Source organism: Phoenix dactylifera, chromosome 8 (assembly GCF_009389715.1).
Source record: "Phoenix dactylifera cultivar Barhee BC4 chromosome 8, palm_55x_up_171113_PBpolish2nd_filt_p, whole genome shotgun sequence".
Classification (NCBI taxonomy): domain Eukaryota; kingdom Viridiplantae; phylum Streptophyta; class Magnoliopsida; order Arecales; family Arecaceae; genus Phoenix; species Phoenix dactylifera.
This window is the reverse complement of record NC_052399.1, coordinates 30,605,128-30,632,476: the sequence shown is the minus strand read 5'-3', so window position 1 is coordinate 30,632,476 and position 27,349 is coordinate 30,605,128. Positions and strand designations below refer to the sequence as shown.

Below are 27,349 nucleotides of genomic sequence, written 5' to 3'. Positions count from 1 at the left end.
CTCGTCGCCGGCATTCTCCCGGAACCACCTCCCCGGCCATCTCCCGAGCAACGAGCACCTCGCCGGCGCCTCCACGACCACGTCAAGGTAGCTCCCCGCCCCCAAGCCTCCAGTGCTCCGTTCGGCACTGGATCGCCGAACAGAACCCTTCTGTTCGGCTGAACAGTGCCGAACAGAAGCCCTCTGTTCGGCAACACTCAACCGAACAGAAGCCTTCTGTTCGGCTGCACGGTGCCGAACAGAAGCCTTCTGTTCGGCTGCACAGTGCCGAACAGAATGGTTCTGTCCGGCTCTGAGCAGCCGAACAGAAGCCTTCTGTTCGGCTCTGTGCAGCCGAACAGAAGCCTTCTGTTCGGCTCTGTGCAGCCGAACAGAAGCCTTCTGTTCGGCACTGTGCAGCCGAACAGAAGGCTTCTGGTGCCAAATCTCGTGCCGTGCTGAATTTTGTGCCGAACATTTATGTATGCAATTGAATTATTTTCTTTGATATAGCCTAACATTGAATTTCTATATTTTCAGACATGGATCCCCGTCCCGCCAGAGTTAGACCTACGGCGTCAGCTAGGAGACGTCGTGCTAGGATTGCTTCTCCCGAGCCTGCTCATATGCCATCGGACTCTCCTGAGTCAGAGCATGATGATATGCCCGCTAGGGGCGAAGACGATGAGTCCGTTGGACCATGTCCAGGAGGTCCAGAGGATGAGTCCGTCCTGATCAGTTTCAGGACGCATATAGCAGCTTCCATCTGGAGGCAACAGGTATTGTTTATTTGTTATAGCATTATATTTTGTTTATTGATGTTTTATAAAGTAGTAGTAATTATACATTTATATTACAGGAACGAGCTCCACTAAAGTGCATGAACCATACTGCCAAGGTTGGTGAATGGAAGTGGTGGTCTTCAAACCAACCAAATACCAGGTTCAGAGCACTATTGAGGCAGTCGGGCCTCGTAGAGTTAGTACAGTGCTCTTATCGATTCATCGATAAGATTCTGATTTCGGGCTTCGTAGAGAGATGGCAGCCCGAGACGAACACCTTCCATATACCATTTGGCGAGATCACTATCACGTTGGATGATGTATCCGCCATTTTAGGGATTCCTGTCGCAGGTTCCTCAGTATCAGTTTCTCCTGAGAGGATGAGTGATCGGGATGCTGAGGAGCTACTTGTGGAGTTGTTGGGGGTGTCAGCTGGAGACGCGCGTCAGGAGGTACTGTCATCGCGCGGTCAGTCTGTGAGGATGGAGTGGCTGAGGACTCAGTTTCACTCTGTATCTGATAGAGACAGGCAGCAGAGGATAGAGTGTGCAGCACGAGCCTATTTGTTATTTTTGTTAGGCTGCACACTCTTTGCTGATAAGAGTGGGACCAGGGTGCCTATAGCGTATCTGTGTTTACTGCGGGATCTGGATAGGGTGAGCACATATGCCTGGGGTACAGCTGCCTTAGCATATTTGTATCGGCAGTTGGGGATTGCGTCGAGGTCATCAGTGAGACAGATCAGTGGTTATATGACGCTTCTGCAGGCATGGATTTATGAGCATTTTCCAGCACTCAGTCCTCACCCGTCGCTCGAGTATACTGATGCCAGTCCCCGCGTGCACCGCTGGATGCCCGGTACTCCATCCCGTACCACGATGGACCATTTAGTGGTTCTACGTGAGTCATTGGACCTTATGAGCATCGATGAGGTACGTATCATATTACCATTTGCTTGTGTTTGTCAGTACTTTTAATATGCGATATAGTATTAAACTGAAATGGACCTTTTGTTTTACAGGTTATTTGGGATCCCCATCATCGGCTTCGGGGAGATCGCCCATATATACCCGTCGCATTTTTTAGTGGCTCCATCAAGTGCCTTGATATCGTAGAACCCTATCATCCAGAAAGGGTTCTTAGACAGTTTGGTCGTATTCAGACCATCCCTCGAGCGCCACTAGCCCCTACGCGAGCCAACAGAGGTTCCACAGCAGGCTCGTACCGGATACATTACTCCTATATGGATCAGCTTTGGGAGCGGTGGGAGGACCACGTGCTGAGCCAGGCGAGCAGGAGCCACCCAGTTACCCGGCCATCAGACAGCGTACCGGGATACATGGAGTGGTATCTCCGTATCACGCACGTTGCAGTTCAGCCTCCTCATCTGCGCTCGAGTACTCATTCTGGAGCTAGGGGAGGTCATGATGATGCTGACATGCACCGGCGGCGTAATGCAGCTGCACTCGGTATCAGTACCGACATTGTACGGATGGGTCCCTCAGAGGCTACGTCACTAGGTGCCGGGCACCTATATGATGCTATTTCTCAGATGCATCAGGTACTTCTGGGTGATGAGCCTGGCCCGAGTACAGCACCCTCTCATTCGGATCCAGGACCCTCTCATTCGGACGTACAGCAGTACACGCGTCGACGATGGCGTCATAGGGATTGATGATGGAGCCTTTGTAATCTTTGTAAAGCCTTTGATATTAATGAAAAATATATATTTTTGGTACATTTACGTGTAATCTTTGTAAAGCCTGGCCCGTTCTATTTTACACAAATATAACAGTGCACATAACAATCAATCTAACAATGCGAAGACAGATATTTTTTGATTTATATTGATGATGGAGTTTCACAGTACATGACTCTAAGAGGCCAAAAAAATTTACAACTTTCAAAAATTGTACATATATAAATAATCAATCTAACTCTACTGTCTCGCTAATTATAACATTAGGTGAGATGCTCTCTTTGAACTGTTGAATCCGTGCTTCATATGAATTTTCCCATCCGGTAGCACAAGGAAGATGATATTTTCGCCAGTTGGTCGCTACTGGCGGAACGGGATGTCCCGGCAACAAGAACACCTTCAAAATTAGAAATAAGAAAATATTAATAGCTACAAAATTATAAATAAGCAAAATTAAATAAGCAAAATTAAATATTCGCAAGTGTTGTGAACGTAGTACCTCAACAAAATGATTTCCATTTACGAATCCGATAGCGATATCTTTGCGGGATAGAAGAGGTACTGGCACAGAACGGAGAGGTAGGAAGGTCAGACATTGTTGCAACGAGAGATGGTATAGGACAACATTATAGCAGGATGCTATAAGATGACCCATGTCCGGCATAGTCATCCATCTGTCATATGGTGGACAATCATCATAATATGATAATGCATGAGTGATCTCAGCAATCGTCCCTTCCACACCATATAATGTGCGATAGTGGTCCGAATGACATTGCAACTCTTGCAATAAATCCTTCCTAACACGCACCCAGTCATCTTCTCCAAATCCCAGTAAGTCAGCTATTGCCCTAAATCCGCAATTCCCATCAGCTTTTACATCCTTGATATGCTGGATGTATGGTCTCAAGGCAGAAGGAATAGCATCAATATAGATAATGGGCGTATGTGACTGGGCTCTAGTACGAAAAACCTGCAAATAATATCAAATGATAGAAAATATGTAACAATGGCAGAACATGTCCCGTATCGGCACATCTCGGCACGGCACATCCCGTATCGGCACATCTCGGCACGGCACATCCCGTATCGGCACATCTCGGCACGGCACGTCCCGACATGTCCCGTATCGGCACATCTCGGCACGGCACGTCCCGACATGTCCCGTATCGGCACATGACATACCGGCACGGCACGGACCGTCCCGTAGACGTTGTGATACCTATTGTAAGGAAATAAATATTTGGTACTTATCTTTTGCTTGGGCCGTCTCTTTTGAATCTGAGTAGATGGATTGCGGATGGTAACTTTCTCAACACCAGGTGAATAACTATCCTGTCCAGATAGAACCAACTCAAACGCAGACGGGTCACGTCGAGTAGACGTATCAACCTTCAGTGAAGCGCGCCCACGTGAACCGGTCTTCCGTTTTGCAGGCTCTAAAAGAGGTGTACTATCTGGACTTGCAATCTCTCGTAACTTCTTGATCATCTGCAATTGAGAAGCCCCATCTAACTTCTTGAATCGTAGCGCAATCAAATCTAACTCTGCATCACAACTCAACTGAATTGGCTGCACGGGGGGGGTAGGCAGAATATCAAGTTTCCTCCAATGAGGATCTATGCAGTCGAGAGGAATGGGCCGACCTTCCACCCTGTACCGCGCAATCTGGTGAGCACATGGTATACCATGTGTGCGTCGAATAGCGCACCCACAATTTGAATCATCAAATCCAACTGAATTGGCTCGTTTCGATTGGGCGAGGACATGATTTAACGCACTTATAGATATGAAACCTCGCAACTCTTTGAATTCAGCTGGCTTGAAGTTGTGCTGCACTACCAATAAACTCTTCTCCAATGAGGCTTTAACGGAGCTGTGCTGCAACTCAATCAATCCATGTATTCTAGTCCAAGATGACTCGAAACTTCCTTGGCTTGATCCAAGCTGCTTTTTGAGCTTTGCATGTGCACTCTCGACCCTAGTAAACAAATGAAAGTTAGATATAAGAATTGAGGCAAATTAAAATTAAATGAGTCTTTATTTGTGATACCTATTTGTCGTCACATTTCCGTAGTGCCTGCATGTATCAGTCCACGCCGCAACAAATCTTTCCTTGTATTTGCTCAGCCAAGTATCTGACACATACTGTAGTGCATCTGGATAGGTACCGAACTCTCTCTGCAGTGCACTCCAGCGATCATTATACTCGTCTTCCGTGGAGGACAGCACTAGTACATTCCAACTCATAATAAATTTATCCCATTTCTCCTTCAATTCGAAAAATTTTTTGCACTTGGCCAAAACATTCCTACTAATATGCCATCTACATAATAAATGTCTAGCAGTAGGAAATACTCTATGAATTGCATTCATCAAAGCCAAGTCTCTATCTGTAACAATCAACTCAGGCAAAACATCATCAGCTATGACACTGCGCAATCTCTCTAATGCCCAAGTATAGCTTTCTTCCCCCTCAGAATTTAAGTATACAAAAGCAACTGAAAATGTCATGTCAGTAGATGTCACCCCCACAATCTCTAAGAGCGGAAGACGATACCTATTCGTCTTGTACGTGCAATCCATTATCAACACACGGGGAAATGCACGGAACAAATCAATGCTGCCAGGGTGTGCCCAAAATAAGTCATGCACAACATCCGTATTAGTACAATTCCTATGCCACTCAATATATTTAGCCTCTGATAATTTACCTAATAGATGTTGCATTTCAGACCTCCCGGCTTTCTCTGCAACCTTAAACCGTTGACGTACATTGTAGATAGTCTTGATAGTCGTAACATTGAGGGCATCTCTTTCCTTCAATGTGGATAATATGTCCTTTGGACGAACCAAACTCTTCGACATATCCACTAACAATTCCGTCTCCTGCTCAGATAATCTCCCTGCATATGAGTGCCCCTCCAGATTCTCTGCAGCGGGATGATTGTGCACTCCACATACGACCAGTAATATCCAATCATCCGCAGTATCCAATTTCTTTCCTCTTAATGCAAAAGGGCATCCACACTTCTTTGTCCCACAGGCAGTCTTTATTCGCTTTTCTTTTGTGGTTCGGTACGTCCCACCCCTCTCACAACCTAACGTAATTCTGGGTTTCTTAGAAATGGTACCTGCATCGGATGATTTGATTACAACAACAAAACCATTTCGCCTCCCAGCTTCACGACACCAATTACACAAGTCCTCTCTACTCTTGAAGATCTATACATTAAACAATTTATGTAAGTACACAGTTGTAAAAATAGCTCGCTAAACTAATACAAAATTGCACAATATATTATAATACCTCGTAAGTTGTAAATTCGCTTGTGTAATCCAGTACAAATTCTGATCCAATTATACTCGATTCGGTTGTAGCATAGCCCTACATATAAAATAATTTATCACCAAGAATTAATGAATCAGAGGATCTGTTCGGCACAAAATTCAGCACGGCACGCGATTTGGCACGAGAAGGCTTCTGTTCGGCTGCAGAGTGCCGAACAGAAGCCTTCTGTTCGGCTTCAGTGTGCCGGACAGAAGCCTTATGTTCGGCACTGTGCAGCCGAACAGAAGCCTTCTGTTCGGTAGAGCGTTGCCGAACAGAAGGCTTCTGTTCAGCACTATGCAGCCGAACAGAAGCCTTTTGTTCGGCGATCCAGTGCCGAACGGAGCACGAACCGTGAAAAAAAAAACTTTCGAAACAAGGTGGAACACGTACCTTTGCGGCCGATTCTTCGTCCCAAATCACTAGTTGCTTGTCCATGCTTCGAATGGGGCTTAAATCTCCTTCAAAGATCGCCTAAACGATGTAAATGGATCGAGGGGTTTAAGGGGGGTTTGAGGGGTGGTTTTTTTTTTCCTTTTCAAAACGAAACGGAGGAGGAGACGGAGGAGGAGGAAGGGGGGTGTACTGAGAAAATTTCAAGGGCAATATGGTAATTACACTAAAGGTTAGTTTGGGGTTTTTTTTTTTGGTTTTTGGGGGGTGTCCTCTCAGGGGGGTGTATTTAGAACTCCCCAAGTTCGGGTCGTCGTTTTAGAAGCAGCCTCTCCCCTCCCTCAGCCCCGATGCCAGAGAACGTAGGGCATTGGCGAGGAGTTTTTAGATTCCCGAAGGCCATTAAGGAGATTAGCTGAATCCGCAGAGCCTGAGTAGTCATAAAGGTGATCATCCTCTGCTCTGCAATATTTAGATGATAATAAAAAAATCTTATATTTCAGACTATACATGTATATCGAAAGACCAATAAAGCGGCCGACCGTATAACAGCATATATAGCAAGTTACTCAAGAGATATCTTATGGTCTGAGAAGAGATAGATGTCTGAAGCATTTCAAAATCTTTTATATTCCGATTTTATTGAATATATTCGTATCCGTGATATATGAAATGCCCACTTTAGCCAAAAAAAAAAAAACCCCATCAATGGTGTTCATCGCCGGCATCCTGAGTAGGGCATTATTATATGTCCCGGTGTTTTCCTTTCAATTTGAACCCTCGAGAACTGATTTTTCATGTATACCTTCAGCTGGTTTTCATTCACACCTCCCTAGTAATTGACATAGGAAGTCCCCAGACACTTTCCACAGCATTCCTCGAATAAAAGTCTGCAACATGGTCTACGAACCAATCATGCACTGCCACATCAGTGTGCAAGGCCGGGCACGTAAGAGGACATGCATGAGTTACCCACAGAAAGGGGGCACGCATGGGCATCCCATTTTTCTGTAGAGGCGTATTCGGTTCCCACCAACCAACCTGAAATGAGCAGAAGAGAGGAAGGAGTCATACATATGAGCAGAGCAAGTAGGAATGCATCGCCACCGAATGTATCATTCAGGTAATGGGGAAACTTAGAGCCTTGAAAGCTACTTACAAGCCAGTGCCTGAGATTCTTTGGGCTGGGTCTTCAGCCTGACCCCAAGCCAAGATGAAACCGTCTCCCGGCTTGCGAGGATGACACTGAAGCATTTTAGCCAGCTTCCACCAAAACTCATCAACAAATAAACAAGGAGAAAAAAAAAAACAAAATCCCACAAATCACGGCATGCAAGCATTACGAAAAATTCAGAGGTCCACGTACCATGGTTTAGTTCCCTCTCAATATTCTGTATTTCAACAAAGAAGGCAGTAAGAACAAAAAATAAAAACAAAAAAATAAACAAAAAGCACATAGATCACACGCTGAGGCCGTGGCTATATGGAGAGACCTCAGTATGCATACAGGATATCAAGGATGTCCATCGTAAGCTGAGTTACAACAGATTGTAGGGCATGCTTCCTATATACGTGCTCCTTGTTTGCTCATCAAACATGTAGAGGGTAGATGAAAAAAAAAAAAAGCAAGAAATACAACAAAGAGACTTTTCATCTACAATCTGGTGACATCCATGAAAGAATTGATTTCCAAATAATATCCAGACATGACCAACATTCTATTCAGTTTTATACCAATGCACTTATGTTTCAGAGGAACTGCACATGTAGCATGTAGGAGACAGTCGAATTCAATCACTATCACCAGTTCACCACTGTGTTCTTGTGAGAAATCTCCTGTGCCGCATACGGGAAGTCTTGTCTAAAAGCAGCAATAAGCCAGCATTGCTGGCCGATAACCCGAATGTGTACCTGACACAAACATTCAAAGCAACAGTTAACCGTCATTAAACCCTCCAAACAAAATCATCAGAACCTTCAACCAAAATAAGCACTTACTTGATCCGGGAAGATTTCTTTCTCCAGAAAAGAAATGACATGACCCGCTGAAGGAAAAAAGGGAGAAAAGTTTAAGCAAAGAATCATCCCAAATACTGCAAATGCAGAATGAAAATTAACTAGCAAATACCAGCAACTGTAAGACAGCAAATAACATGGCACAAAAAACTGAGACCATTATAATGATCCCTAACGAAGACTTCATGATGACTTTTACAGAGTAAATTATCTAAAATAATGTATTAGGTAATTCAAAGAAACACATGCAATTAGGGCAAGTCAGACTACTCATTTCAGAACTCTATGCGCCGTCCAATTTTAGATTCACCACTGATGCTCTTACAATAGCTTACAGATTTATTCCTTGCTCTAGTTTAGAAGCATATTCATAAATGAATGGCATTCACAAAGTCTGGTACGCAAGATTGGACAAAAACAATCTGAATGATGTCAAAGATTGCAGAAAGTACGCAGACTAAGTAACTTACATGCAAGAGAATAATCAGGATTTGAAAAGGTATCCTGCTGCATCTACTGTGATATCAAACCTTCCATGAACAAAAGAGTTGCTAGTTAAAATCTACTTTGAGCATGAGACTTGCAGAGCTCAAAAGCAAGTGAAATAGAACTACAGAGCTAAGCACTGCTGCATCACTATAAGAAAAATAACACTAATCTAGCGAGTTGTAGACCTAGATTGAGCACAAGTATATTTGTTTACAACCAATCAGTCTGGTATATAAATCTAGAAACAGTGTCAGCAACAATCTCCTTGACGAAGTACTGATGCCATTATATTGGGAGTGAATGAAAGTAAAAGAAAGCTGACCAGTCCTGTTCTGCAAATAATCAGTTTCTGTTAGATCGTAATGTTTTTACTTGTTAAGAGGATCTCCTCCAACTTTTGTAGCTTGCTTCTTGTTTTCTGTTCTCCTGGTTTAACTGGGGGACTTTTGAGAGCTGTTTCATTCACTTAATGAATTGCTTAGGCTCTGCACAACCTTTCTCTAAGAAAATAAAAGTACTGATGTCACCATTTGACTCTATATGAAGCCTTCAATCTTTAAAAAGGAACAAGGGTTGAACCTTGTAATGTAAGTTCCACATTTGCCATATAAAAACAGGTAACCTAGAGCGATTTGGATGATCAACATGCCATTTGGATCCTAATCAGCATGAGAGCTGTCAATTTATTAAGTGATGGACCATTACTGGATAAGCATGGGCCACCTTGATTTTAGCCTAGTCAAATGATGGTACAGTATAGATTTTTAAGGTATCAACCCTTCAGATTGGGATGTCATGTTGTTTTCTTTGCCAGGAGAAGAGAGAACTTGGCAACTATAAGGAGGCCAAGGAAGAGGAAGGGGGAGGAGGGTTGATTAAGTGTTGGTTTTTCCTCTACCACGGGAGAGAGATTGAACTTGTCAACTATGATGAGGCCGAGGAGGCGGTGGCCATGGAGGAGCTTTTCATAAGAGATTCTGAAACAGCATCTCAGACAGAAATTTTCTGCTACTAAGATTCTAAAGCATTATTTTCATCTTTTTATAAAGAGGCTTTTGCAGATTCATCCCTATAATATTCTATATTTGCATATTAATCCATGTCTTTTCATATTTATATTTTAATCCATGAAATATTGTAACTTAATACTTATGCATGTCTTGGGTTAAGTTAGATAATAACAGAATATTCTATTCTTCCAAAATTGTTGGTTTCATATCTTCTGGACATTTGTCCCTAGTTCTCAAAATTAACCAACCCCTTTATCCATTCCCCTTGATATTGCTCTCATAGCGGCCAAGTCCTGAGCAAGAAGAGAGAGTATTAGGTGAGTAAGGGCCAAGGGCCAAGCCTCATTTGTTGCTAAGACAAGGGCATTTTTGTCCTTATGCTATCATGGTTAACCTTAACTATAGTTCAATAAATGAAAATTAGTGAAAGGATGGATTTCTACAAATGGAGAACTTTAGAAGAATCTTTGTATAAATATGAAAAAAGCAGGGATTAATACACAAACATGGAAGATATTACAGACTAATCTGAAAAAAAAATATAAAAAAAGGTGCACCATTCGACATGCTACATAGTTGCATAGTTCTGCATGCTGCATGGTTGCATAACAATAAGAAAAAAGTGCATCTTGGTGGTTGATACTAAACAAGAACGAGTTGGTGAGTTGTACTAGTGATGATGCGTAGGCATAACAAAATAAAAATAAAAAAGAAAGTAAAAGAGACTAAAGTATGAACTTCCCTACAAAGAAGGATAAACTCAAGATGTAGTCACATACATATAACAATGTAGGAAAACACCAAATTCATTTAATACATGGGCCAAATGATTCTGGATATTTTACAAGTTGACTAGCTAAGTTAGGCTATTTTAAAGCACATCTAGTCAGAGTATAACTTCTCAACCAATCTAAACACGAGCGCTCAATTAAGTAATTTACAGACCCTGAAAAGTAACCATATGTGCTGCGCTAATCCATGCAGCTCAGTTCATGATTGCCTCGACAACAGGAGTTGCTGATGTCTGAACCCACTGCCACCCCATTTTGAATGTTCATTTGGACTACAGATTAGAAAAACATATATTTCTACTAAAATTTCATTTCTATCTTTTCTCCTGCCTATAAAATGCTAGACTTCCTCAAAAAATGTATTACATGGGTCATGCATCAACATCAAGAAGGGTCATAAGCTGTATTGTTGCGGTCCTACAATCAGACTCAACTGGTGATAATATATCTGCACATTGTACTTCATCAAAGTAGAGCAAGATCTAGGTTTTAAGAAGTGTCTGCATTGTGCAGGAGGTTAAGGCACTGCATGGTGCCTAAGCAATATGCTACCGCTTGGGCTAGCACCTACATGGTTCCTATTTACAGGGAAAAAGTTAAATAAATTTATAACAATAGATAGAACAAATACAAAATTTAGAAATAGCTCAAAAAAAGAATCAGAAGGAATAGAAATAATCATAGAGGAGGTGGAGGGATGCATATCCAAAGCTTTAGGTCTTTGGTGCCCACTATGAAACCAAACTACATAGAAAGACGCCCTAGATCCTCCATGGTGAAGACATATGCATATGTGGCTACAAAGACTGCTTCTTAAAACAGTAACATAACTTTGCTCGGTCACTGACCAAAACATAATTCATCTGCCTCCTATGACTTCTTGATAGTTCTTTAAAAATTCCTATAAAAGGATGACAATAGCAAGATCCTGAACTCTGACGGCACAACCATTCATGGAAATGAACTCTTAACTCGGAAGCGAAATTAATTAGAAATGGATGAGCATGGCCAATGTACAAAAAGACAAAGGTTGTTGTGGCAATCATTATAAAACTAATAAGATATTCCAATTGCACCTTATCCTAGTAATACATGATAATGAGAAAGTGCCACGTCCATGGTTGAAAGGATCCTACAGGACTTTAAGGCAACCAATCAAATCTAAAATGCAAATTTCATTATATATGATTGTCTAACTCTTTTAATGATCTGAACTTTTTCATTATTTGGCAAATTTCTAAACCAGATGCTGAGAGAATAAGACACTGATTTCTTATAACAATAGTTCGGACTGCTGATCTTTCATTCTAATTAAACCAATAATCAATAAGCCTTGAATTAACTAACTATGAGCATTTATATAAAATAAATTACCTTAATAGCGGACATGATTGAAAATCTCTTAAGAAAAGATTGCTTCTTTATGATCCTCCTCTCCGGCACTGCATCCTTACACAGCTGCTGAGCTATTTCCTTCAGCAGCACTGTCTGCGCCTTATCTGTGCCCATCGATATAATTGCCTGCCTCATCGATTCCCTGTCAGCCTCGAGAGCCTGGAGCCTCATGTACAGCTTCCGTATCTCCCCTTCTTCAACACTGCCTGGATCCCGCTGGCTCCAAAACTCCCTCGGTGTGCTCATATATGACTCGCATGCCCCAACCATCACCCCGTTCACTGCATCGACCGTGTACACCCTGTCGCTCATATCATCCCTCCCACTGCAATCCCATGCACGGTCCACCATAACAGGAAATTCTTCTCCTCTGTTGAATGTGGGCGACCCAGGGCCGAAGCTGTCAAAGGAGGAGAACTTCCTGAGATGCTTTGGGCGGTAACCTCCTCGTCCTCTCGGGGACTGGCCAATGACCCCCTTGTCCATGACAAAATGGCTGCTGCTCGGCATTCTCTCCAACTGGCAGATGCGCTGCTCGAGCTTCTGGAGGTGCTCGCGAGGGGTCTCGCCAAAGGGGTACTTTTCGAGATCGGTTGCAGCACCATAATTGTCAGCCTCGGAGGGCACGGTGCAGCGGAGGGGAGGGTAGTCGTATAAGGACGACGGCAGTGGAGGAGGCGGAGGGAGGTCGAATTGGGAATAGAGGACATCGGCAGAGGCAGTAGCGGTGGCGGCGTCGGGTGTGAGAGGCTCGGTTGGGGTGGGGGCGGCGGAGGAGGCGATGATCCCGTAGCTGAGGAGGCAGTGCTTGTAGGCCTGGACCTCGCAGGAGAGGGATTGGACGGCCTGGTCGCGCTTGAAGAGGAGGTCTTCGAGGGCGGCAAACTCCTGCTGTTCGTGAGCCATCTTCTCCTCAGCGAAGCGCTTGAACTGGCGAGCCTCCATCTGGGCCTCCGCCTTCTCCCGCTGAAGCCGGAGGATCATCGACATCGCCTCGCTCGCTGCCGTCGCCGCCGCGTTCCGCTCTTCCTCCAGCTCCGTGTACAGCTCCTGGATGGACTGCTGGTGGCTCCCCAGCGCCTCCCGAAGCGCCGCCGCCTCGTTCTCGATCTCCACCCGGGCCACCTCCTCGTCTCCTTCTCCCTCTCCAGCGATGGGGCGGTCGCGGCGGGCGTTCATGGTGGCCACGGCCACCCCGGCCTCCACCTGGTCGAGCTTGCGCTTCAGGGAGCGGCGCCAGGCGGCGGTGGGGCCGCAGCAGAGGCATGAGCAGTCGCACTGTGGCGGTTGGGCCGCCGCCGGCGGGGGTTCCTCGGGATCCATGGATCCCCCGCCGCCAGCATCGGTTCTCCTCCCCTTCTTCTTGGATTCAACCACGCCTCTCCCCCTCTCCGCCTCTGCCTCTGCCGCCGGGGCTACCGCTTCTTCTTCCTCTTCCTCTTCCTCTATCTCCTCCTCCGCCGTTGTCGTGGGGAGTTTGGAGGAGGAAGAAGAGAGGAGGGGGAGGAAGAGGACGAGGAATGGGAGGAGAAGGGAGAGAATTGCTAGCGAGAAGAAGCCGAAGCCTTTCTTTGTCAGATCGAGACGCCTAGGGTTTGGATTTGTAGATAGAAAGGAAGAGAAGGAGGGAGGAGCGTTCGAAAAAATTAAAAAAGAAAAAATCGAAACCCTAGGAAATTTTTCTTTTCCTCCTCCCCTCTCTATACGAGTCTGTGCGTCTCTATCGGAAATGGAATTTTTATGGTTTCTTTCTATTTAATTTAATATTAATTAATTATTATTAATAAATTAATTTAATATTATCGGTGAGGGACGGCGTTTGGGGCGAGAAGGGAGGGGACTCAGGGGACCTGGGGAAGGGAGGCGACGGTTGGGGTTTCATTTCAGGAGGACCGACCGAAAAAAAACTCTTCACTAAATATTAGCCGTCCAGCTTCTTGTTGCCAGGTCACTTTTTTCGTGATTATTAAATATTAAGACTCCGAGGAAATTATATATATAGAGAGAGAGAGATATATATGTTTACCAATTTTGAGGGTCACCGAGGATGTTCCAAATTGCGTGATTCCATGGTACAGTGAGAGACCAACACATGCATAAATAATAAACGAAATAAAACCAAGTGGTTAAGTTTTGTGGTTATCTCTGCATGGTTTTTTGAAGAAGGTTTGGGCTGGCGTTAGGCCCATCAAGCCATGTCAGCGAGGCTCGAAAAACCCCACCCAATCACTCTCTTCCCTCTCTCTGCATGGTTTTTTGAAGAAGGTTTGGAGCTCGGCTTTTGAACCCACAGACCGTTGACCCAACTAACCTTTCCAAGAGACTCGGACTCCGGTCTCTGACTCCTGTCCCCCTCCTTGTCCGAGAGGGAAGGAAACAAACAAGGATTCCCATGGCTCCTGCTACAGTCTCAATCCAGTTTCATATACCTCCAATATCCCAATATAACAGATCCAATCCAAAACCATTATTTCCTTTTTGGGTAGTTAAAATCAGTGCCACACTACTATAGTATATGGTACCAAATCAGTACGGTACGGTTCAATTCGGTACGATACGGCATATTATGGTTAAAACTATTAACTTTTTTGTATTATAATACTAACGATATATGAAGCATACAGAAAGAAACAATGGATGGTTATAATCATCCATCAACTACATAGAGAAATACTCTAAAGCTCAGATTATTTGCACAAGGACAAATGCATCTAGAGTACTTTGTGGGGCCAATTATACGCACAAGAAAATTTCTCGGGCCCACAAATGCAAGTTTGGCAATTCAATGTATATGTCGAACTAATTCGATCTCTTTTAGCCAAAAAAAAAAAAAAAAAGCTATTTCAATCTCCTTACAGCATCTGCCCAGAGAATTCCTTTTTTATACATATAAAAAAAGAATTGGTAGAATTAGTGAAGATGCACCTTCACTTTTGGGTGATGCAAGCTCCCATCCTCTATCTTGCTCCAGGCGAATGTTTCATCTCAAAGAGGAGAAGGAACAAAAAGAATGGTTTGCGTTGAGAGAACAGGACAGGTAGCAATAGTTCAATATGCACCAGGGCCAAGAGACCATGGGGAAAAGCCTATGCTATAATAATAAAAATATTTTTTTCTCAAAAAATAGTATTGAAAATTATCATAATTTATCCAAATATGCACTAGAATGGATTTATTGATTGTTATAATATTTCTCACAGCTGTAATAAGTCTGCGTTGGGAGTTACCGAGCAATAATATAAGAAAAGGTACAACATTAAAATCAATCATCATTTATTGAATAAAAAATTTATTTCCCAAAAGTAGGAACAGAGATATGAATTTAATATTATTTTACATAATAATAATAATAATAATAAATAAAATAACAACCATTGCTTGTTCTCATCTTGATCATAGTTCTCCTTTTTTTTTTCCTCTAACAGTCTAAATTGTATTTCCTCCAAACCAAAATCGTGGAGATCTAAAAGGCACGGCTTTGAATAACAGCCATTATGACCGTTTGTGGGAGTCCCTCGATCATCATCTCATATACCTAACAATATCAAACATAATGGCCATTATTTAGCCAATTTCCATTATAATGCCAGACATGTATACAAATAATTGATGTTCCCTAAAATCTTCGCCTAGTTATGTGTATAAAATAATAGCCTTTAAATCCGTTCTCCCTTCTAGCTAGAAACCAAAATATACCTTTTACTCAGTTACGGTGTCTTTGCAGAAATCTAGCTAGAAAAAAAGTGGACTAAAGACATGAATTCTAACAAACATCACATTGAAGTTGAACACATTTTTTGGCCTCTAGACACACTTCTATTTTCCTTGCTCTTATCTTATCAAAGAAATTAGGTGGAAGCTAGAGCTTCTAAACACAACCATCCAGTCTTGTGACTCTTGTTCAATCACAAAGGCATGCATTCTAATTCAAAATTTCTCTTTAATTAATAGAACTAGAGGGTGAGCCTTAGCATAATAGTAAGCTCATTCCACTGTGATAAAGGTCACAGGATTGAAATACAGAAAAATGCAAGCTAAAACTGCATACATTTATCCCTCTTGAGTCCCCACAGTGGGCGGGAGAGCATTGGATTGTCCTTTTTTTTCTTTTAATTAACAGGGCTAGGTTTCCTTTTTTTTTTTTATATTCAAAATGTAGGTTATACATTTATTAGTTCCTCTAGTTTTTTACTACATTTAGACATGAAGAGAGAGTAGTGCACAAAAGCAAACTTGAATATACTAGATTCACATGTACAGATGAAAGAGAAAAGTGGATAAAACAATACAGAAGCAAAGCTGGATTAGCGCAAATCCAAGCATCTACTAGTGCCCAAGATTATCGACGGAAAAAAAAATCGATGCTAACAACAGCATAGGCAGTTGAATAAACTATGCATTGCTACTAAGTAACAAGGACTTGGCTTCAGTTACCAACATCTGAACATGTCCAAGCTGTCGTTCTGCCTTCTGAGCAATAGAAACACATTGTGAACATTCTTCTGAGTTAGAGAGTCTCATGCATCTATTCTCCTCCAACAACTGGTTCATCTTCTGCGTCGCTGCAATTAGTTCAGACCTCAAGTCCTCCAGGCTGCTCACTTCTTGCTGTACTGCTTCTTCAGACAATTTAATCTCCCCTTCTTTCAGATCCAATTGAAAGATGCACTCCTGATACTCAACTAACAATATTCCCAGCTCAGTCCTCCCATCCTCTCTCATTTCTAAGAGCATCTCCTTCTCTCTAACAACCTGTTGCAATCCATGTTCTGACTCTTGCAGTGAGAGCAATCCACTTTTTATCCCTTTTTCAAGGTTTCGAATTTTTGTATCCAGCACTTCGGACTTCTTCATTGACTTTGCAATTTCCTTCTGTACAGCAGCCAGCTGTTCCCTTAACTGCTTCATTTCAGCTGAGATCTTGGTTCTCTCCTCCTCAGACTTGAGCAGTTCAGAAGCTTTACCAAAGTTCAGGCCCCTCTGCGAGGACAGGTCAGATTTATCCAAATTATCGATTGCAAACAAAACCTTTTCGGTCTCTTTTCTTCTAGTTTCTGCATCTTGGAGTTTCAATTTCAGGCAGTCAATGTTGCTTCTCAACTCAGATTCGGAGTGCCTAGCCTTGATACAGGCGGTACTAATTTCATCCTTGTGGACTTTAATTAGTCTAAGTTCTTCGTTCCTTTGCTCCAGATATGCAGAGCATGCATCAACCCTTGCCCTAGCCCGGGCTTCTCTTTCTTCCCAGTATTGAACCTTTGAACAGAAACTGTTCAATGCAAATTTCAGAGCCAAGAACTTGTTATCCACACCAGTTTTTCTTTCCTGTATTTGGGACAAAGCATGCTTTAGGGCTGTAATCTCCCGTTGCTTTAGCTGAACATCATGATCCGTCACTCCAACATTCTCCAAAAGCTCATCTACCTCGGTGCTTGCATTCTCAAGCAATCCAAAGAACTGAACAGCTTTCCCTGTGGTTGCAAGCTTATCTTCTACCAGTTCCAACTTACCTCTGACAAGATGCAGTTTTTCTTCAGACACTTCTTCATGCATCGCGGGTTCCTCAACCTTATCCTTGTCTTGATTTTCGTAGACTCTTTCTTCATCCACTTCAGCCAGCTTTTCTGGACAGCTAGTCTCTTCTTTGCTCTCAGATTTGTTAAATTCATAGGTAGAAAGCATTCTTTTGAATTCATCCCTCTCTTGCATGGCTCTCTCGTACAGACCCATCAGTTTCTCATTCTCTTCATGCATCTCAAGGAGTTGATGTTCCAGATGTTCAGCATCCTTAGGTTCCGGATCATAGTTATCATGGCTGAGATTATCATGACTATCTTCATTAAAATCTGCCAAGCAGTAAACTTGATTTTCTGAGTTCTTTATTTTAGGAGCATTCCCAGCATGATTAGCAGAACCTTCTGCGACTGCCCCTTCATAGAGTTCGATCAGTCTATTGTTATCCTCGATTAAAACTTTAAGTTTCATGCGTAATTCCTCATTCTCCTTAGCCAGCATGATGGCTGTTTCATGAGATTCAGCTTCTCGCTGACTGGCGGCTGCAATTGCGTCAACCATAGTTTTAAGTTCCACCTGATCATGAGAAAAATCATTTGCCCCTGAAACCATGGAGTCCTTGATTTGTGAATGCTGAATATCTTCATTTGGATCACGAGCAGGCTTCCTTTCTACTTCTAGCTGTGAGACTAACTCCTCCGCATGCCTGCAGATTTTTCAAGTTAGCCACCAGGAAACACAAAACTGGTGTCAGGTGGGGAAAAAAAGTTAACTACCAAATCCGAAGTTTTTAATATGCCCCACTCCATGAGAATATTCAGATATATGGAAACAGATAGAATGACCATTAATCTATTTTTCATTAGCCCAGCTTCATTCTCCTAGTTCTATGCATAAAACATGCAAACCTTTCTAGAATATCGCTGAAATTCTTAGCACCTGGCATGCATTGTCTGAACCTAATTATTTAACATAACAAGTTCATTTTCTCCCATCGCAATGCAATTTATGGGTGATGACTCATCTCTTTAATTTAGAAATAACTGCAAGAGCAGATTAATGGGCCACTAGCACTTTTAGTTCTCCAGATAGTGTAAGTTATGATTTATAGGCTTGTGGATAAAGAATTACAGCAATAAAGCATATGCTTCTGTTTTTTTGGTAATAAACAAGATATAGGGCTACAAGAAGCAATCATGGTGACAGAACTACAAGAGGAGTTCTAATTCACTAGAGAGGGCAGTCAAGAGAGAAAAATATGTTTTCACTGTCCTATTGATTAATAAAAAAGGCAACCAACAATATTGGCTAAATGGAACAGCATCTCAATCAAGTATTAAAGTTACAGTCATCATGTTCAAAAGCACACATTTAACTATGACTCTACAGGGGCATTTAATATGGGGTGATGACCCTAAGTTCAAGGGTGATATGAGTGGAGGTGACAAGATCACCGTATTTGGTTACACCCAAGTGATCCTATATTGCGGTGATTCCAAATCGATCCCACTTCTAAAATCACTGCTCAAGCCAGTAATCTTAAACCTATCCTTGAGGATGGATTTTCAAGATCACCCCAAGGCAGTGATCTCGGGCTAAAATTTGGAAACAAAAACTCCCCTCAATCCAGCAAAAAAAATTGGTAAATCAATATATCATTAATATATTATATCAATATTATCTTATTATATTATATTGATATTGCATATATAGTATTCATGAAGTATACTATATTATAATAAATTATTCTGACATTCTTATCCAAATATTTTTATAATTACAAATAGTAATATATTATTGTATTCTATATTTATAAATTAAAATATTAATCCTATAATAACAATTAATATATTTTTATAGGATTATAATTTTGTTGTCAAAATTATAACTAGTCTGTTCAAATAATTTCTACTTATAAATTGCATGGACCTGCTGCTAGCCATTCATATGTTTTTTTATATGATTTATTTGAGAATTCTGTTTACTAGTTGCAAAATATATAGAATATATCGGGGGCAATTTTGATATTATATGGCTAGTGATCTTAAGTTTCCATAGCAAACCAAACAAGTTACTCGTAGTAACCAGGATCTTTAATCATTGGGACATAGTATACTAAATACGGTAATCTTAGATCATCGGTCATCGAGGATCAGATTATCTCGGGATGAGGATCACCAATGATTTAAGATTACAATAGTGATCCCATTTGTGTCGCCAAATGCCACCTACATGACATCCAAACTAGTAAGTTCTAAAAGACAATTGATGTGGCTTGCTTGGAGCAATCCCATTTATTTAATCTTGAGAATTACTTGATGTTGACGAGAATTTATATAATCTCTTAATAGAATAAATTGGCGAAACAAAATAAAAGATATCCTAGACAGGACAAAACTTCAATATTTCTATACCTCTCTAGCTTTTCCTTTGCTTCAAGGCAGAAAGAAAGATTTTTACGAAGTGCTTCTATTTCTTTCTGGTTTTGAATAGCCTGCATAGAATGGCCTTGCTAATTAGAGACATACAAGTACATGCAGTAGATCCGAGAAATTATCAGGTAAAGACAATATCTGAACAAAGAAATATTAGTCATCAGAGTACTACCAACCTGCAAACGGAGGAATTCATTTTCCTCGTTGGTGGAAGAATCCCAAGATAAGGATAGATCCTGTACAGTAATTGCAAATGATCAAATCAGATGCAAGAAATAACATAGAGCATATGCATTTTTTTTTCAATTTAGGTATACTTCAGTCTAATCTGGGTATGGTCTACAATATTAGCACGCAAATGTAGCATCTTAAGTGACTGCCATTACATTAAGGCCAAGATCTTAGGTTCTCTCAAACATGCCCTTAGGTTCTAGTGTGCTATAGCAATGTTTATTCACAAAATTGTGCGGAGGCATGTGTTGAACCTGAGCCACATCTGGATCCTTCTCATGCATGAGCTTCCAATCCAATGCCTCCAACAACTGCAAACACATTGGATGAATAGAGAGCACAAGTTGAAAATAAGTGATAAATTCTTTACAAGGACATCTATTGATACCTTTTCTTGCAAAACAGTGATCTGTTCATTCATTATTTCTCGTTCACCTTCTTCAGCAAATGATTGCAATCTGAAGGATAATGCATGCATCGCTTGTTATGGTTGGCATGTTTCATAATTCTTAGAAAAAAATAGAGTTTCAACCGATGACCGATTGTGTTTAGAACAGGATCTATGAGAATAAATAAAATAGAGATGGGACATGTGAGAAGGAAAATCTCATGAGAGCATAGAGAAACTCAAAAATGAATCCAAAAAATAGTAAGTCATACCTTCTTAGTTCTTCTTTCAATTGCAAATTTTCCATGGCAAATCTAGTAACCTCCGGGTTGCGATCAACCTGATTACGAAGAATCTCTATTTCCTTCAAGAGTTCTTCCCTTTCTTGTAAAAGATGTGTTTCAGCTGATAGTTTTCCAGAAGCAACTGCTTCTAACCTTTTAATTCCTTCTTCACGGAACCGGAGTCTCATTTTTAAACTTCTAACCTCTTCTGATTTTTGAGTAGCCTTATGAACAATATAACATCATATTAATAATATGCAATGAGAGCTAAAGGACAGCAAGTTTTTCAAAGAACAAGGGTGAAAGTTTAAATAATAATATTAATACAGAAAACTAGATATCACTGAGTTCCATCTATTAGTATGGAAAAGAATTCAAATGTGCAAAGGAGTTACGGTTAAGATGACATAATTGTAAAACACTTAAGATAACTATCATTCTTTATGGTAGCCAACAAAATTGAGAAAAATTGATAAAGTGGAAAATAATTCAAATGTGCAAAGGAGTTACGGTTAAGATGAGATAATTGTAAAACACTTAAGATAACTATCATTCTTTATGGAAGCCAACAAAATTGAGAAAAATTGATAAAGTGACAATGACCTAGTCAGTCCAGTCTATCACCAATACCAATGCTCCGATTACAAAACCAGTAGATATATGTTGTAACTAGGAGATTGTCAACTAAAAAATTGCATGCTTACCAACTGCTCTGCAGCCTGCTTGCCAGCAGCCATTGCCTTCAATGCTGCCTCTTTATCTTGATCCCTTCTAAAAGCTGCAACTAAGGCAGCTTCATATTCCTTTCTCTAAAATGAAAGGCAAGAAAATAGTGAGAAGATTTAGCTTGACAATTTGCAGCAATCACCAGAGAGAGAATAAAATCAAAAGATAATAGGAAAAGAGTAATTAATTCTTTGCAACTTCCAGCAGCTAACATCAATGAGGAAGCAATGCAGCGTAAACTGAATATAAAAAATGCACACCTGTGATATTCTTTTATCAAATGTAAGTGGACTGAATGATCCCAGTCCAGCATCCCATTTGAAAGAGCTCGGAGATCCAGCAACACTAGAACTCAGGCCATCGCTTTCAGGGTTCTCAGCTTCACACTTGGCTAATATTCGTAGACGATTCACCTCTTTCTGCATTTATTTTAACTCTTAAGCATGCCAAATCTCATAGTAACATAGAGGCAGAATTCTTGAGGAGAGCTCAATTACATATACAGACATAAAAGCCAAGTCAACATCAGGATTTACAGTTTATGATACTGATTCAAATATATAATGCTTTATAAGCAAAGTGTTTCTCATAGTTTTCTGAAAAATATTCAATCGGTTGCAACCAAAATCAAAAAATATTTTGTGTTTAATAGTTTCATGGTATAATTTAAAATAACATACATGACATGTATTTATAAACTAGTGTAATCAACATACCTTCAACTGCTGAATCTGTAGACGCATGCTAAGAACATCTCCAGATGCATCCTCGTTCACGATTGCCTACAGAAAGAAGAGGAGTTGGCTTGAGTTTGCAAAGCAGGAACTAGGAGAGTAAAGCCAAAAAATTAGCATGTACAGCACTTACATTGTTCCTAAGGAACTTGGCACGCTGTGCAAATTTCAGTGTGCTTAATGTTTCCAAACCACAGCTATAAGCCAAAGGTAAAGAGAAAATATGTAAATCATTAAGTCTCAGAAAGAAATCATGAGATATATACAATGTAGGGAAGAGAGGTTAGAGTGTCTAGACACTGACCAATTAGACGGGCTTATATTTGCAATGATAATGGTTTTAGAATTCCCTCCCAATGAATCCTGAAAGAAACAAGGATATAATGATCAGGGTAATGTAAGTCAAGTAAAGTCTACCAATAGAAACTAGATAGTTTGCACCAAAAGCTGAAAACCATTACACAATCATCAATAAGTAAAGATTTTGCAACAACACATTATCCTTCCGCCAGGTGCTAAAGATAAGATGTATAACCACACATTTCTGCAATTCCATATTTTATGATTTCAAATTATCAAAGGAAACAATACCTCCTTTCTGAACGTGAATGTCTTCTTATAAACTAGATATCAAATTCAGAACCGGCAATAAATATTTTCATGACCATAGGATTTCTACTGTGATGAAACATTTGTATAGCCAAAATCGTAACATCATAAAATGGTAACATCTGACAAACTCATCATTAGACACGAATCCTATAACAAATTGCCCATGATTATTAATATCATGAAATAAATATTTAAAAATTCTTCAGGTAATTTGAATATTTAATCTATTTACCACAGTTTCTGACAAGCTATAGGCTAGCACCGAGTAGAACATGAACGCGGTCTTCTTAATAGCATGTTGTAGGTAGTATTGTTCAGGTGGCTTACTCAAAAGGGATTATGGATTAATAATGGCAACTCCTAAAAGAAAATACTATTAATGAAAGACATGACTTGTAAGATTTTGGCACCTTTGGTGAGACTTTTAGCATTCATAAAATTGCATATACCTTGAAATGAGTAATTTTACCACAACTGAACTATGTGGACCTCACCTATGCTAGCCTATAGCCAATGCAAGTATTCTCTGCACACAATATTGCAAAATATCAGATTTGATTTTTTCCACTCAACTAAACTAGGTACCTGAAGAAGAAATGTCAGTTTTGAATCTCGATATGGTACATGCAATGACTTCCCATTTGATATACTGACAAGGTTCATAATAACAAGTCTGCAGAATTCCAAACATCTCAAGTAAGACATCAGCTGGAAGAAGAGTGAATATATCATTGAACTTGAAACCAAAAACAAGGGAAATGCCAAACAAGGATAGATGTAGCATTAAGTATCAGGAAATATATAGATATGAGTAAGGTTTACCAACCCCAAAGTTGAAAGGGATTTGTTGATGTTAGTGGCTTCCTTCAGCCTGTCACCCTCAGCACCTGAGCTCTTCTGCCTGTAGTTCAAGAATTATTTACAGCAAAAGAACCAATCAGTTGGCAAAAAATACAACAAATTTACTTCATTCGGGCTCTCACTATTGAATCGGCTAACTGCACACTCATTAAGATCGAAACAAATTCAACTAAATATTTATAAAATTATGCAGTTACTACATCAGCACTACATGTTTCATTGTACACACAGTGCTAAATTGAAAGAAAATCCTAATAATATGGATATGTATCTGGTAAAATTCATGGAAATTTTTCATCATCATATCTTACCTCTCTGAGCCTGCCAGGTCTACGAGATTAAGCCGAGCATACCTGTGGTGAGTAACTCCTTGGGATTCCCACTGCACAGGTGCAAAATTACACTTTTAAAAATATAACTACAATAAATTAAATAGATGATATGATCTAGCTATAAGTTTTATATCCAATTTGTTAACATGATCACTTCTATAATCTACCAAGTTCTCAAACAATAGATTTATAATTTCATATTCAATCTGTAAGAGATGTAAAAGATATGGCAGTTCTTACACACCTTACTTTCTATAACACAAGTAAAAACACTATGAGAACGGCTGCTTGCTCGGTTCATATTTGTTGCAGCCACCTTTCTATTTGCTGCTCCCTGCCAAAACATTGACAAAAGATTTCTAGAGCATCAAAAGTAATTCAGAGCATAATGAGTGTTATGACAGAAGGTTAATATATATAATTGCACTGCAATTCTATTAGGATGTTCAATTAGATAAGATCAGTCACAAGTATTCACAGCCCCTGTATCAGGAAAACTAGTCAGTTGGCTAAAGCAAGCATAATCCAGTCAGATGTTTGTAACAATCATTGCAACTCATTTGACCAGACCTGAATTAGTTGTTGCATAACATCTCGGGCACTTGAAACCTCAAACTCAGAGAGAGTCTCCACATGCACACCTTTTTTGGCATCTTCTCTTATCTGGAAAAAGAAACATGCATTTGAACTCATGCTCCTAAATTCCCAAACAAACAAGAATATGAAAATGGCGAATTTGCATTTGTGAATTAGCGATATGAAATTTTAATCTACTATGAAAGTTTTTTGCATTAAACCTACGTTATAATTACCCAAAACTCTGTAAGTAAATCAAAATGAAATATTAGGAAAAGTTCAAATATGGTTCAGCTAGTAGTAAGCAACAAAAAATGAACAAGATACATTACTATCTTTATAATTCTAATCATCTACCTGTAAATTCACAGAGGATGGATTCAAGAGATCTAGAATCTGCTCATTGTATATTTCCAAAAAAGAGCATTTACAGGTGAATTGCAGCTTTTCATCTCTTCGAGACTCTTTTTCCTGTCATATAGCAATTGGAAAATCAGGCATCATTAAAAAAATGTATAAGACAGTGATTAAGCAGAATATGAAAGCAATTTTACCTTCTGAATTCTTGAGAATAGATGCTCAAACACACGAGGTGTCATCCCACAATTAACGCTATGTCTACGTGTTCCACCTTCTATATCTCCTAACATTGTGTGTGTTTTCCCACTACCAGTCTGAAAAACAGTCACATTAGAGCCCTTGCTTTAGCTTGAGTTCAGATTTAACATCAATCTCCAACCACCACAGTGATAATCTCAATAGCTCTAAACAAGAATGCAGGAAAAGCTAACAGACCAAATAGGACCAGCTGAAAAGAGCATAACTACTAAAAGTTTCTAAATCCTATATTCCTCAAATGTGGAAGTAATCTGCTAAACATGCATATTGACCTTGTTTTCGTTGAAGCATTAAGTGATAGACAACACAAAATATTAAAAACGAAGTATGGATAAATCTCACCTGGCCATATGCAAACATACAGCTATTGTAGCCTGCCACACAATTTTCTACCATTGGTATTCCAGCCACTTTAAATAGTTTTTCCTGTTGAGAAACAAGAAAAACTGTTACGAAGAACAGAAATCATGAAAGAAGATATTATTTGAAATTAGTGGTGGAAAAAAGGTTACCTGGCTGACATGTTCATCAGCAACGAGATCAAAGGTGAAGCGGGATTCTGGGTGTCCAGTCCAGGTAATACTTTGACAACTTTCCTGTCTAACACATCTATTGTGTCCTTGGAGGGATATCTCAGAATTGCTGAGGGGTCGGATTCGAATGACAACCTGTTTACAGAAACAGTATGAGCATGATATTGCACAAGAGATACAAAGGTCCGTGCTTTAAAATTTTATAGACCCATCAAATTCATAGAGGTAAACGTATATTTCAATTTAAGTGCTTATTTTCCAAAGCATATTCAGGACAGACTCAGCATATGTAGGCATCCATATGAAAATTGCTATCCAATTTACAACCAGATCACAATCTGAAGACTGAAATCATTGGGATTTTTGGCCCTACCATCTAAGACTGACGAGAAAAAAAAACAATTTACAAATCAGTGCACATAAAAATACAGGTGCATGGGAAACCAAACACCGAGAAATTTCTGAATTCCAATGTATCTTGATTCTAAATCATAAGTTCACAGCCAAGGTTTAACCAGAAGCTAGAATTGAATAAGCACAGAGTGCACGCTCTTATCATCCACATAGGATAGAGAACTAGATTTTCTTCTTCGACAGCAGGGCTTAAAAAATTATCCTCTCCATATTGAAAGAGGATTTGAGACCGGCAGGCCTACCGTAAGGAAAACCCTCTCAAAATGTAGTCCTCCCACTCAAATTACATAACATTCGCATACCGAAATGCCAGTCAAGGATGATCAACAAGAGAAATTAGAAAAGCGTACGAGAGGAAAAAAAGAAGCATTTTTACTCTAAAAACCGTTCCAAGATCTTATCTTTAACTGAAGACCTTCCATTACCTGGACGTTATGATCCTTCCAGAAAGACGGATCTTCTTGCAGATCGAATCTTTGCACTGGAAATCCACCGGAGACCACTGCCCGTTCTCCGTTCGCATCATTTCCCCCAACATCTGCCGCCTCAGAGTCCGCCGCTGGTTCTTGAAACCTAATCCGGCTCCTGAACGCGCTCCCAGGTTCTGCCACCGCCGGCATCCTGATCTCCTGACAGCCAAAAGAAATCGAAAACCTAGGGTTTCGAGATGGGATCAAGAAGGTGAGGAGGGGGAGGATGCTGGACTGCTGAAGAAGGGAGGAAAAAAAGGGTTTCGAGAGGAAAGATTAGGGTCTTCGGAGGATCTAGGGTTGAATCAAGGATCGAGTGAGGTTAGGGTTTGGATTGCGAGCGTTTTCTTTTCTACTGGATTGGAGGAGAGATGGGGATTTGGGAGAATGGAAAGACAGCGGAGAAGAAATCGAAGGGAGCGGCGAATGGGGGGAATAAGGAGGGAGGGGAGAGGTTAAAAAATGATAATGTTTTCATTATTATATTGATTTATTCAGATCGCACGGTGAACAGAGGTTGCATGGACGGTAGAGATGGGGCGAATTCAAATTTCAGGACCGTTTGGGATTCAAAAAGGCGAGGTGCGCTTCTCGGCTTTCGTTTTAGTTTATTATTTATTTAGATATTTATTTGAGGATGAAGCAAAAGGGACACAGGCTGTCAGTTCAACAGAAGAGACCGTAATTCTGAGCCACAGACACAGGCGGGTCCCACGGAAGTCCTGACGATTTAATA

General features: G+C 40.6%; 2 protein-coding genes across 5 annotated transcripts; both read right to left on the bottom strand.

Moving 5' to 3' along the window:
• Positions 1-7,542: 7,542 nt before the first annotated feature.
• On the bottom strand, positions 7,543-13,694 carry LOC103707308 (myosin-binding protein 7). 4 transcript variants are annotated; one of them, XM_008791749.4, is made up of 3 exons: positions 11,865-13,621; positions 8,183-8,229; positions 7,543-8,095 (listed from the first exon to the last, which is right to left on the bottom strand). In XM_008791749.4, exons 1-3 carry the CDS (start codon positions 13,206-13,208, stop codon positions 7,993-7,995), a joined length of 1,494 nt encoding a protein of 497 aa, XP_008789971.1. In that variant the 5' UTR covers positions 13,209-13,621; the 3' UTR covers positions 7,543-7,992. The 4 variants fall into 4 exon arrangements, 1 of the variants encoding a protein (XP_008789971.1); XR_003385870.2 differs by having other exon boundaries at positions 8,054-8,095; positions 8,183-8,277; positions 11,865-13,694; XR_604132.4 differs by lacking the exon at positions 7,543-8,095 and adding an exon at positions 8,671-8,730 and having other exon boundaries at positions 11,865-13,693.
• Positions 13,695-16,100: 2,406 nt separating this feature from the next.
• Positions 16,101-27,082, bottom strand: LOC103707297 (kinesin-like protein KIN-12G). The gene is made up of 21 exons (XM_008791737.4): positions 26,569-27,082; positions 25,709-25,864; positions 25,539-25,622; positions 25,133-25,252; positions 24,936-25,049; positions 24,573-24,665; positions 24,247-24,336; positions 23,982-24,052; positions 23,636-23,710; positions 23,395-23,482; positions 22,502-22,560; positions 22,331-22,394; positions 22,180-22,245; positions 21,724-21,882; positions 21,442-21,546; positions 20,726-20,961; positions 20,454-20,523; positions 20,320-20,376; positions 20,011-20,070; positions 19,814-19,893; positions 16,101-18,105 (listed from the first exon to the last, which is right to left on the bottom strand). The coding sequence occupies exons 1-21, from the start codon at positions 26,761-26,763 to the stop codon at positions 16,278-16,280; spliced, it is 3,870 nt and encodes a 1,289-aa protein (XP_008789959.2). The 5' UTR covers positions 26,764-27,082; the 3' UTR covers positions 16,101-16,277.
• Between the last annotated feature and the right edge of the window lie 267 nt (positions 27,083-27,349).

What these genes read in the sequence shown, in the direction of transcription:
- LOC103707308 (XM_008791749.4), bottom strand. Translation starts at nt 13,208, where the DNA reads ATGGATCCCGAGGAACCCCCGCCGGCGGCGGCCCAACCGCCACAGTGC. An exon ending in CAATCATGTCCGCTATTAAG is followed by an intron (nt 8,230 to 11,864) that starts GTAATTTATTTT and finishes TTTTTCCTTCAG; the next exon opens with CGGGTCATGTCATTTCTTTT. An exon ending in AAGAAATCTTCCCGGATCAA is followed by an intron (nt 8,096 to 8,182) that starts GTAAGTGCTTAT and finishes TGTTTGTGTCAG; the next exon opens with GTACACATTCGGGTTATCGG.
- LOC103707297 (XM_008791737.4), bottom strand. Translation starts at nt 26,763, where the DNA reads ATGCCGGCGGTGGCAGAACCTGGGAGCGCGTTCAGGAGCCGGATTAGG. An exon ending in GGAAGGATCATAACGTCCAG is followed by an intron (nt 25,865 to 26,568) that starts GTAATGGAAGGT and finishes TTCTGTAAACAG; the next exon opens with GTTGTCATTCGAATCCGACC. An exon ending in GCAAAGGAAAAGCTAGAGAG is followed by an intron (nt 18,106 to 19,813) that starts GTATAGAAATAT and finishes AAAAATCTGCAG; the next exon opens with GCATGCGGAGGAGTTAGTCT.